General features: G+C 43.0%; 1 protein-coding gene across 3 annotated transcripts in view; it reads right to left on the bottom strand.

The window, feature by feature from the left end:
• LOC118368767 (synaptopodin-2-like) overlaps positions 1-12,446 on the bottom strand; it is a 64,919-nt gene that overhangs the window by 31,209 nt on the left and 21,264 nt on the right. For all 3 annotated transcript variants that reach the window (XM_035753150.2, XM_035753148.2, XM_035753149.2), the window contains exon 2: positions 605-756. In XM_035753150.2, the coding sequence (XP_035609043.2) occupies positions 605-756 (152 nt within the window). The remainder of the gene's footprint in view (positions 1-604; positions 757-12,446) is intronic.

Raw genomic sequence — 12,446 nt, 5'->3', positions numbered from 1 at the left:
TGTCGGGACTATATCTTGTAGAAGGATGAAATAGTATAAATTAATTAATCAGAATAACGTCTTTAATGAAAATATGTCAATTGTTATTTTAATATGTTGGTAACTCATTATATAAAAGTGATAATACTCTTGAAGCCGGTGTTTGGAGGATATATTGGCATGGTTTTCCGGCCCTCAACTTACTGTAGCCTCGGGCCGAACAACACTCATGCCAATATATCCTCCAAACACTGGCTTCTCTGCCATTATCACTTAAATAATACACTAGTGCTTGCTGTGTTGTGTTGAACCATGCCCTGTAGTATATGGCCCAGTTTATCACACCAATGCAACATTAAGTTATGAGAGCATTGACATAAACCTGGATAAACCTGTAGCACCCCAAGGTTGTGGTGTTAACTTGGCAGTCATTGTTTCCAAAAAAGAAAATGAATCAAAAGGCTAAGTATATTTTGGGGTATATAATATATAATAAAAAATAAAAAAAATAATAATTCTGGATATTATGTGCAGACCCTGGTTTGAGAAACCATGGTGTAGTTAATGGTGTAGTTGAAATGGTGTAGTTAATGGTGTGGTTAAAAATCCAGCCTTTTGGGGTTACCTTTTGACCAGTAATTGCAGGCAGTTGACGCAGGCGTCAATGAGAGCAATAGCTTCTGGGAGGGAAAGGTCACCGCAGGGTTCTCCATTCAGCGACACCACCTCATCCCCCTCACAAACCCCGGCCAGGGATGCACGACCCCCCTCTTCCACCTGCGGAATGACAAGCAGTGGTGAGTCCCCAGGACATGCCTCACAATAACAAATCACCTACACCTATTATTCAGGTTAGTGTATTTACTTTATGTAACTGAGGTAGTTTTGGCCAACCACAGTTGTTTGATGAGGAACATTGCCTGAGATCTGAAGGCTTGTGTTAGCTCACCGAGTTAATGCCTAGGACTTTATCGAAGCAGGCTAACACAGCCGTTTGCCACAAAAGATACCCAGGTTCAAACTCCACATGACTGTAGGTAACATTTTCAATAGGACATTTACATGGATAAAAGACAGAAAACATTCCCTATTGGACTATGAGGACAGTCAGTCAAACAGTTTGAGTATGTTTAACCAGCTGGATATCGGGTCATTGGCAAGACTGCGATGATGTTAGTGATGCATTAAGCCAACTATTTTGTGTCACTGGTCTACACACTACCCCATAATGTCAAATAGGAATTATGGTTTTGGAAATGTTTACAAATGAATTTAAAATGAAAAGCTTAAATGTCTTAAGTCAATAAGTATTCAACCCCTTTGTTATTAAGGCAAGCCTAAATAAGTTCAGGAGTTTTTGAACGACTGCCTCATCTCTGTACCACACACATACAATTATCTTTAAGGTCCGTCAGTTGAGCAGTGCATTTTAATCACAGATTCAACCACAAAGAAGGGCACATTTTTTGTTGTTGTTGAAAAAGCAGAAATTGACTATCTCTTTGAGTAGTGAATTACTAATTACACTTTGGATGGTGTATCAATGCAACCAGTCACTACAAAGATACAAGTGTCCTTCCTAACTCAGTTACTGGAAAGGAAGGCAACCGCTCAGGGATTTCACCATGAGGCCAATGGTGACTTTAAAACAGTTACCGAGTTTAATGGCTGTGATAGGAAAAAACTGAGGGCAGATCAATAACATTGTAGTTACTCCACAATACTAACCTAATTGACAGAGTCAAAAGAAGGAAGCCTGTACATAACATGCATCCTGGTTGCAACAAGGTACTAAAGTAATACTGCAAATAATGTGGCAATGCAATTAACTTTTTGTCCTGAATATAAAGTGCTATGTATTGGGCAAATCCAATACAACACATTACTGAGTACAACTCTCCATATTTTCAAGCATAGTGGTGGCTGCATCATGTCATGGGTATGCTTGTAATATTAAGGACTGGTTCAGTCGGCTTTCCACCAGACTCTGGGAGATGAATTCACCTTTCAGCAGGACAACCTAAAACACAAAGGCAAATCTACACTGGAGTTGCTTACCAAGAAGACAGTGAATGTTCCTGAGTGGCCGAGTTAGGGTTTTGACTTAAATCTGCTTGAAAATCTAAGTGCAAGACTTGAAAATGGTTGCTAAGCAATGATCAACAACCAATTTCAGGGAGCTTGAATCATTTTTAAAAGAATAATGAGCAAATGTTGCACAATCCAGGTGTGGAAAGCTCTTAGAGACTTGTTGTCTGATGCGTGTCTATCCCCTCTCCTATGCAAAGACTCCGACTCGTTGGTCGGAGGAGGAGAGGGAATTCGAGACACTGAAGGCATGCTTCACCACTGCTCCTGTACTGGCACATCCCGAGCACTCAATTCCCTTCATCGTCGAGGTGGATGCCGTCGAAGTAGGAGTTGGGGCAGCGCATAGAAACCCCTCCCAAGCTGTGGCCCTGAGCCTTCTACTCCAAGCAGCTGAACCCTGCTCAGAGGAACTATGACTTAGGGGACCTGGGAACTCTTGGTGGTCAAGAAGGCTCTGAAGGCAAGGAGGCACTGGTTGGAGGGGTCCAAACACCCTTTCCTGGTGTGGATGGACCACCGCAACCTGGAGTACATCAGGGCAACAAAGAGGCTAAACCCGAGACAGGCCAGGTGGGCTCTATTCTTCGGCAGGTTTCAATTCACGCTTTCTTATAGGCCAGGCTCGAAGAATGTGAAGGTGGACACCCTGTCTCGCCTCTATGACACATAGACCCCCATCATCCCTACGTCCCGTATCATCACGTCAGTGTTGTGGGACGTGGATGCCGACATAAGGCAGGACCTGCGCACGGAACCTGCGCACGGAACCCGCACCTGCACAGTGCCCGGACGACCACGCCTATGTGCCCACGGGTGTGCGAGAACGTCTCACCTCTCAGTGGACTTTGTCACTGACCTTCCCCCCTCCCAGGGGAAAACCACCATTCTCGTCGTTGTGGACCGGTTTTCCAAAGCTTGTTGCCTCCTTCCTCTGCCTGAGCTCCCAACGGCCATGCAAACCGCGGAGGCTATTTTTACGCACGTCTTCCGGCACTATGGGATCCCGGAGGACATTGTGTAAGATCGTGGCCCTCAGTTCACCTCATGCGTATGGAAAGCGTTCATGGAACGCCTGGGGTCACTGTTAGTCTCACCTCTGGTTACTGTCCTCAAGCTAATGTGCAGGTGGAGAGGGTAAAATCAGGAACTGGGCAGGTTCCTGTGTTACTGTCAGGACCGGCCCAGGGAGTGGGTGGAGTGGGCTTAGTATGCACAGAATTCTCTCAAACACTCCTCCACTAAACTAAATCCTTTACAGTGCATGTTGGGGTATCAGCAGGCTTTGGCACCTTGGCATCCGAGCCAGACCGAGGCCCCTGTGGTGGACGAGTGGTTTCGGCGCACTGAGGAGACCTGGAACGCTGCACACACTCGTCTCCAGCGTGCCATGCGTCAGAACAAGGAACAGGCCGACCACCACCACAGTGAGGCACCTGTCCTTCTCTCCAGGCGACCAGGTCTGGCTCTCCACCCAGAACCTGCCCCTCCGCCTGCCCTGCCGGAAGCTGAGCCTGCGGTTTGTGGGGGTTATTGAGGGTTATTGAAGTAACGTACCGTTTGCAACTCCCTGCTGATTACCACAATATCAGGAATTTTCATGTGTCTCTCCTCAGGCCAGTGGTGCCTGGTCTCCTCGCTGAGGCTGGACCCAGTGATGCCCCGGCTTCTCCTCTGGGCATCCAGGCAGGTCCGGCGTACTCGGTCCGTGAAGTCCTGGATTCGAGGCATCGGGCGGGGCGTCTCCAGTACCTCATCGACTGGGAGGGGTACGGCACAGGGGAGCAGTGCTGGGTTCCTGCGGTGGACATCCTGGATGCTTCGCTGACCAGGAATTGTCACAGTCGGCACCCTGACTGACCCGCACCGTGTCCCTGTGGTCATCCCCGAGGCCGGTGTCATCCCGCTGCTAGTGCAGCACGTCAGGGGGGACTGTCATGGATCCCCCCGGTACTGCTGCTCATTCCGTTCACCAGCTCCGGAGGTCTACGTCACCGGCCTTCTATGCGTCACTGAACTGGATTCATTACTACCAACCCCGGACTGTGTATAATGTGTATATAGGTGCCCTCGGTTCCCCATTGTCCTTGTCAAATCAAACTTTATTTGTCACATGCGCCGAATACAACAAGTGTAGACCTTACCGTGAAATGGTTACTTACGAGCCCTTAACCAACAGTACAGTTCAAGAAGAGTTAAGAAAATATTTACAGAATAAACTATTATTAAAAAAAACACAATAACGAGGCCACATACAGGAGGTACCGGTAACGAGTCAGTTTGTGTTTTTTTTTACATTTTATTTATTTTACTAGGTAAGTCAGTTAAGAACAAATTCTTATTTTCAATGATGGCCTAGGAACAGTGGGTTAACTGCCTGTTCAGGGGCAGAACGACAGATTTGTACCTTGTCAGCTCGGGGGTGTGAACTTGCAACCTTCCGGTTACTAGTCCAACGCTCTAACCACTAGGCTAAACAGGAGAGGTTGAAAATGTCAGTGAAGACACCAGTTGGTCCACGCATGCTTTGAGTACAAGTCCTAGTAATCCATCTGGCCCCGCGGCTTTGTGAATTTTAACCTATTTAAAAGTCTTGCTCACATCGGCTACCGAGAGCATTATCACACAGTCATCCAGAACAGCTGGTGCTCTCGTGCATGCATCAGTGTTGTTTGCCTCAAAGCGAGCATAAAAAGCATTTAGCTTGTCTGGTAGGCTCACGTCACTGGGCAGCTCGCATCTGGGTTTCCCTTTGTAGTTCGTAATAGTTTTCAAACCCTGCCACATCCGATGAGCGTCAGAGCCAGTGTAGTAGGATTCAATCTTAATCCTGTATTGATGCTTTGCTTGTTGGATTGTTCGTCTGAGGGCATAGCAAGATTTGTTATAGGCGTCCAGATTAGTGTCCCGCTCCTTGAAAGCGGCAGCTCCAGCCTTTCGCTCGATGCAGATGTTGCTTGTAATCCATGGCTTCTGGTTGGGATATGTACGTACGGTCACTGTGGGGACTTCGTCGTTGATGCATTTATTGATGAAGCCGATGATTGAGGATGTATACACATTGAATGAATCCAGGAACATATTCCAGTCTGTGCTATCAAAACAGTCCTGTAGAGTAGCATCCGCATCATCTGACCACTTCCGTATTGAGCGATTCACTGCTACTTACTACTTTAATTTATGCTTTTAAGCAGAAATCTGGAGGATATAATTATGGTCAGATTTGCCAAATGTAGGGCAGGGGAGAGCTTTGTATGCGTCTCTGTTTGTGGAGTAAAGGTGGTCTAGAGTTTTTTTTCCCTCTGGTTGCACATGTGACATGCTAGTAAACATTTGGTAAAACTGATTTAAGTTTGCCTGCATTAAAGTCCCCGGCCACTAGGAGCACCGCTTCTGGTGAGTATGTTCTTGTTTGCTTATGGCCTTATAGAGTTGGTTGAGTGCGGTCTTAGTGCCAGCATCCGCCTGTGGTGGTAAATAGACTGCTACAAATAATATAGATGAGAACTCTCTTGGTAGATAGAGTACCTTATGATAAGCTGTAAACCACACTACCTCAGGCGAAAAATACCTTGAGACTTCTTTAATATTAGACATAACTCACCAGCTGTTATTGACAAAAAGACACACACCCCCACCCCTCGTCTTACCAGACGTAGCTTCTCTCTTCTGCCGGTGCATTGAAAATCCCTCCAGCTCTATATTATCAGTGTCGTCGTTTAGCCACGACTCAGTGAAACAGAAGATATTACAGTTTTTAATGTCCCGTTGGTAGGATAATCGTAAATCATCCATTTTATTTTTCAATGATTGCATGTTAGCAAGTAGAATTGATGGCAGTGGAAGTTTACTCACTCTCTTACGGATTCTCAAAAGGTAGCCTGATCTGCATCCTATTTTCCTCCGTCTTTTCTTCATGCAAATGACGGGGATCTGGGCCTGTACCTGGGAGAGCAGTATATCTTTCTCATCGGACTCGTTAAAGGAAAGCTTCTTCAAGTTCGCGGTGAGTAATCCCAGTTCTGATGTCCAAAAGTTATTCTTTGTCATAAGAGATGATAGCAGCAACATTATGTACAAAATAAGTAAAGAAATAAGTAACAAACAACGCAAAAAAACAAACAGAATAGAACAATTGGTTATGAGCACGTAAAATGTCATCCATCCTCTTCGACGCCATCTTGTTCCATTTCCATTGTCCTGTGAGTACCTGTGCTATGTTGTATCGGCCTCCATGCTACGTGTTATTATGCACTTGTTTTACGGGTCTCGTCCCGTGTATTATTTAGAGGGTTACACCTCGCTCTTTTGTTTGGGTGGAGAAATGAAAAACCCTATTACGTATTCCTGCACTTGTCTCCTATCATTATACAGTGTGACACTTACCCAGAAAGACTCACAGTTGTATTTGCTGTCAAGGGTGTTTCTACAACGTTTTGACTCGGGGGGGGATTGAATACTTAAGTAAATTATATATTTCTGTATTTCATTTTGATTACATTTGCAGAAACATGTGTCATTATAGGTTATTGTGTGTAGATAGTTGAGAGAAAAAAATATATCATAAAGAATAAAGATAAAGAATCACCGACAAGGACATGAGGGGGAACAGAGGGTTAAATACACAACATGTAATTGATGGGATTGGAACCAGGTGTGATGGAAGACAAAACCAAAGGAAAATGAAAAGAGGATCGATGATTGAAAAGGTCGGAAAATGAAAAGGTCGGTGACTTCGACCGGCCGAAAGCTGCCCAAACAAGGAGAGGGGCCACCTTCGGCAGAAGTCGTGACAGTGTGAATATTTTATGAAGGCACTTTTTTGTTATATATGTTTGTAATGTTTCTGCTATTGGGAAGAGAATATGATGTTATGCAGAAAAATATGTTGGAAGGACATGGCTATGTATGTTTGAGCACATGGAAGTCAGTAATTTATGTTTACTATAGGTTAAATTAGGTTTTACGAATGTGATGTGACTAAAATGAAAGGCCATTTAGTTGACTAAAATGGCCCACTGTTTTCGTCATTAACTACACTAAATCATTATTCAACTGACAAAAATGTGACCAAGACTAAATTCTATTTTAGTCAAACTGACTAAGACTATACTAAACCTAAAAAAAGAGTGCCAAAATTAACACTGGCCTTAAGTCAAATGTCTTTATTGATATGAGTCCAAATGGAACCACTATTAAGATATCATTGACTTAGATGACAGCACAACAATACATTACAATACTACTCCACACCACACATCTTCGGTGTAACTGCTGACAGAAAAGTGGTGATAAGAAATCACCACTGTATTCACATGTTAACCCAGTGCATATCTCAATGCTAGTGTGACCGGCCAGTGTACAGTCGTGGCCAAAAGTTTTGAGAATTACACAAATATTAATTTCCACAAAGTTTGCTGCTTCAGTGTCTTTAGATATTTTTGTCAGATGTTACTATGGAATACTGAAGTATCATTACAAGCATTTCATAAGTGTCAAAGGCTTTTATTGACAATTACATGAAGTTGATGCAAAGATTCAATATTTGCAGTGTTGACCCTTCTTTTTCAAGACCTCTGCAATCCGCCCTGGCATGCTGTCAATTAACTTCTGGGCCACATCCTGACTGATGGCAGCCGATTCTTGCATAATCAATGCTTGGAGTTTGTCAGAATTTGTGGGGTTTTGTTTGTCCACCCGCCTCTTGAGGATTGACCACAAGTTCTCAATGGGATTAAGGTCTGGGGATTTTTCTGGCCATGGACCAAAATATTCGATGTTTTGTTACCTGTGCCACTTGGTTATCACATTTGCTTTATGGCAAGGTGCTCCATCATGCTGTAAAAGGCCTTGTTCGTCACCAAACTGTTCCTGGATGGTTGGGAGAAGTTCCTCTCAGAGGATGTGTTGGTACCATTCTTTATTCATGGTTGTGTTCTTTGGCAAAATTGTGAGTGAGCGCACTCCCTTGGCTGAAAGGCAACCCCACACATGAATGGTCTCAGGATGCTTTACCGTTGGCATGACACAGGACTGATGGTAGCGCTCACCTTGTCTTCTCCAGACAAGCTTTTTTCCAGATGCCCCAAACAATCGGAAAGGGGAATCATCAGAGAAAATGACCTTACCCCAGTCCTCAGCCGTCCAATCCCTGTACCTTTTGCAGAATAACAGTCTGTCCCTGATGTTTTTCCTGGAGAGAAGTGGCTTCTTTGCTGCCCTTCTTGACACCAGGCCATCCTCCAAAAGTCTTCACCTCACTGTGAGTGTAGATGCACTCACACCTGCCTGCTGCTATTCCTGAGCAAGCTCTGTACTGATGGTGCCCCGATCCCACAGCTGAATCAACTTTAGGGGACGGTCCTGGCGCTTGCTGGACTTTCTTGGGTGCCCTGAAGCCTTCTCACAACAATTGAACCACTTTCCTTGAAGTTCTTGATGATCCGATAAATATTTGATTTAGGTGCAATCTTACTGGCAGCAATATCCTTGCCTGTGAAGCCCTTTTTTCTGCAAAGCAATGATGACGGAACGTGTTTCCTTGCAGATAACCAAGGTTGACAGAGGAAGAACAATGATTCTAAGCACCGCCCTCCTTTTGAAGCTTCCAGTCTGTTATTCGAACTCAATCAGCATGACAGAGTGATCTCCAGCCTTCTCCTCGTCAACACTCACACCTGTGTTAACGAGAGAATCACTGTCATGATGTCAGCTGGTCCTTTTGTGGCAGGGCTGAAATGGAGTGGAAATGTTTTTTTTTTGCAATTCAGTTCATTTGCATGGCAAAGAGGGACTTTGCAATTAATTGCAATTAATCTGATCACTCTTCATAACATTCTGGAGTATATGCAAATTGCCATCATACAAACTGAGGCAACAGACTTTGTGAAAATGTATATTTGTGTCATTCTCAAAAATTTTGGCCACGACTGTAGACAAACCCGACAGGTCATTTCTCCACTGTCAGAGTTCTGTGACATCAGAGTGTACAGTGTCCACCAGTAAACATACCACAGCAGGTGCTCGTCGTGTGACACAACAATGCAAATTGCTGCTTCGTTCAGACCCGTAACCCAGGCATTATGAATAGCCAAGGAGCTGGAGGGTGTTCAGGTGCAGGAGTTGCCACTGACCTTCTCTGGCACTTTAGATGTGGCAGTGATACTATATCTACAGCAAGAACACAAGTCAGCTCCGTAATGCTGTCAGCTCCAAACCATGTCAACTCCATAACTCAAGCATCAGGTGAGGTATAATATTAGATGCATGGACATACCTAAAGTAATAGGGACAACATAAGGTCTCAGCTGACACTGATACTTATTTTATTTAATATAACTGTGTCACTTGTGTATTGTTGGCACAGCAATATTAGGTTACTGTACTAATTGAAACTACATTCACCTCTAAAAATATTTGAGAAATACAATGTGGTGGGTACAATTACATCATGCACTGTAGATGAATATAACATACTACTGCAATAACGCTTCACATTATAAAGCTGTAGTAAACCAACTATAAATAGACTGCAGCTAGTTATGGAGTGATACAATTACCACTGTGCTGTGATAAAACAATATAGGGTAAAAGACACACAAACATGTGGTTATTAGTGGAATTAGTAGGATTTGGAAAAAGTTATTCGTTAAAAGGCGCAATCTGTGATTGCTAAATCTATTTTTTTTAACTTTTAAATTAATGATATACGTGTATCCACGAATTCAACAAGAATATACCTTAGAAATGCATCATGAGCTCAGTTCAACTGCCGTACCCCATTAGAACCCAAAGTACAAGACTGTTTTACTCCATTGTTTGTAAACAATGTAATTATAAACAAACACTGTAAACATTTAAAACATGGTTCATTTGGCATACATAGCTGTGTCTATGAGAGTGGTTACATTTTCTCCAGCCTAATTATTCAGCAGTTAATCGAAAGAGTGGCAGAGTGGCGGCTTTGTTTTTGTTTGAACTGCAGATTGCCCCTTTAAACAATATCCAGCACTGGCAGTCAATTGCTTATGGTCCGTGTAGCACCTACTGAAATGGCCAGTGTTGTTTAAATGGAGGTTCTCAAGGGAAGTGGAGGCCAAAAGGTGTGCATAATTATTCATACAAACCATTTATATGCCAGCAAATCATGCAAACACAACCATCACTTCATCCGTTTGGTAGTGAATCTGCTTTGTTCTTTATTCAACTCTCCATTAAATTGTATATTGCACAAATGACCCAAAAAGTGTTTTGAAGCAAAATGGTTTAAAGATATTTTATAATATATCAATTCAAATGAATGATAAGGATCTGTAGTCAACTTTCAACCAAAGAGTAATTGAAACATTGCTTATCATTGAAGCAAATAACCATTTCATGGCATCTGTATCCAACTAATTAAACAACTAAAGCCTTGATTGAAAGCATTCCCCTGGTCACACTTTATTTGGATATTCCAGCTGTAGATGCTCTACAGATGGTCATACTATCAACAAACTATCTGTTGATAAGCAACTGCTTGCTAAGGTTACGGTTAGGGTAAGGTTTAGAATAAGGGTTAAGGTTAGGGAAAAGGCTAAGTTTATGCTTAGGATAAGGGCTAAGGTTAGGGTTAGTAGATAGTCTGTAGAGCATCCACTGTACAGATGCACTATCCAAATAAAGTGTTACCATGTGTGGCTACATACGCCGGTGCTCCATTTGAACAAATGTAAAGGGAACCCCTACAGAAAAACTAACTGGTTGAGGTTTTTCTCTCTTATAATTGGCTCCTAGACCCCATAAAATGGTTCATTAATATGAGGGATGTAATAAGCAGAAGTGTGTCATAAATTGTTCACAAAAGGCCATTTATACAGGATTAATTCTATGTGTTTCAATGGGGGAGAGAGACGAAACTGGAAAAATGACTCAGTACAGATAATGGCATACATTGGTGTGAAAATGAAATTAACAGATTTGTACTTTGTTATTTTTCAAATATCCCGGTAAATGATATATAAGCATATAAGCATTTACTGCATTTACTGCAAGTGAACTCTAAACTGTGTGCAGTGGTAAACCGCATTCTAAACAAAGAAGGCATTCCAAACGGAACATGCCCAACAAATAACGTGTAGCTCTTATATAACATTTACTAATGACATTATTCCCAATTTCAGAAACAAATTATACTGAACAAAAATATAAACACAACAAAGTTTTTCTTAAACATATTAGTATTTATTCCATTTAACTAGGAAAGTCAGTTAAGCGAAAATGCTTATTTACAATGATTGCCTAGGAACAATTGGTTAACTACCTTGGTCAGGGGCAGAACGACAGATTTTTACCTTGTCAGCTCGGTGATTCAATCTAGCAACCCTAGGCCCTACTCTATGGATTTTACATGACTAGGATACAGATCTGTTGGTCACAGATACCTTGAAATAAATGGGCCTTACAATGGGCCTCAGGATCTCGTCATGGTATTTTTGTGCATTAAAATTGCCATCAATAAAATGCAATTGGGTTCGTCGTCCGTAGGTTATGCCCATACCATAACACCACCGCCACCATGGGACACTCTGTTCACAACATTGACATCTGCAAACCGCTCGCCCACACAACGCCATACACGTGGTCTTCGGTTGTGAGGCCGGTTGGACGTATTGCCAAATTCTCTAAAACTAAATTAATAAAAAATGATCTGGCAACAACTCTGGTGGACATTCCTGCAGTCAGCATGGCAATTGCACACTCCCTCCAAACTTGAGACATCTGTGGCATTGTGTTGTGTGACAAAACTGAACATTTTAGAGTCCCCAGCACAAGGTGCACCTGTGTAATGATCATGCTGTTTAATCAGCGTCTTGATATGCCACAGAGCACCATTTAATCCATTATTAAAAAGTTGAAAGAATATGGCACCACAACAAACTTGCCAAGAGAGGGCCGCCCACCAAAACACACAAACCAGGCAAGGAGGGCATTAATCAGAAAGGCAACAAAGAGACCAAAGATAACCTTGAAGGAGCTGCAAAGCTTCACAGCGGAGATTGGAGTATCTGTCCATAGGACCACTTTAAGCCTAGTGCTAGGCCTTACGGAAGAGTGTATAGAAAAAAAAGCCATTGCTTAACGAAAAAAATAAGCAAACACTTTTGGTGTTTGCCAAAAAGCATGTGGGAGACTCCCCAATCATATGAAAGAAGGTACTCTGGTCAGATGAGACTAAACGTGAGCTTTTTGGCCATCAAGGAAAACGCTATATCTGCGCAAACCCAACACCTCTCATCACCCCGGGAACACCATTGTGAAGCATGGTGGTGGCAGCATCATGCTGTGGGGATGTTTTTCCCATCGGCAGGGACTGGGAAACTGGTCAGAATTGAAGGAAT

Source organism: Oncorhynchus keta, chromosome 35 (genome assembly GCF_023373465.1).
Source record: "Oncorhynchus keta strain PuntledgeMale-10-30-2019 chromosome 35, Oket_V2, whole genome shotgun sequence".
Taxonomy (NCBI): domain Eukaryota; kingdom Metazoa; phylum Chordata; class Actinopteri; order Salmoniformes; family Salmonidae; genus Oncorhynchus; species Oncorhynchus keta.
Note: the sequence above shows the minus strand (reverse complement) of the source record. Positions and strands in the feature narration are given on the sequence as shown.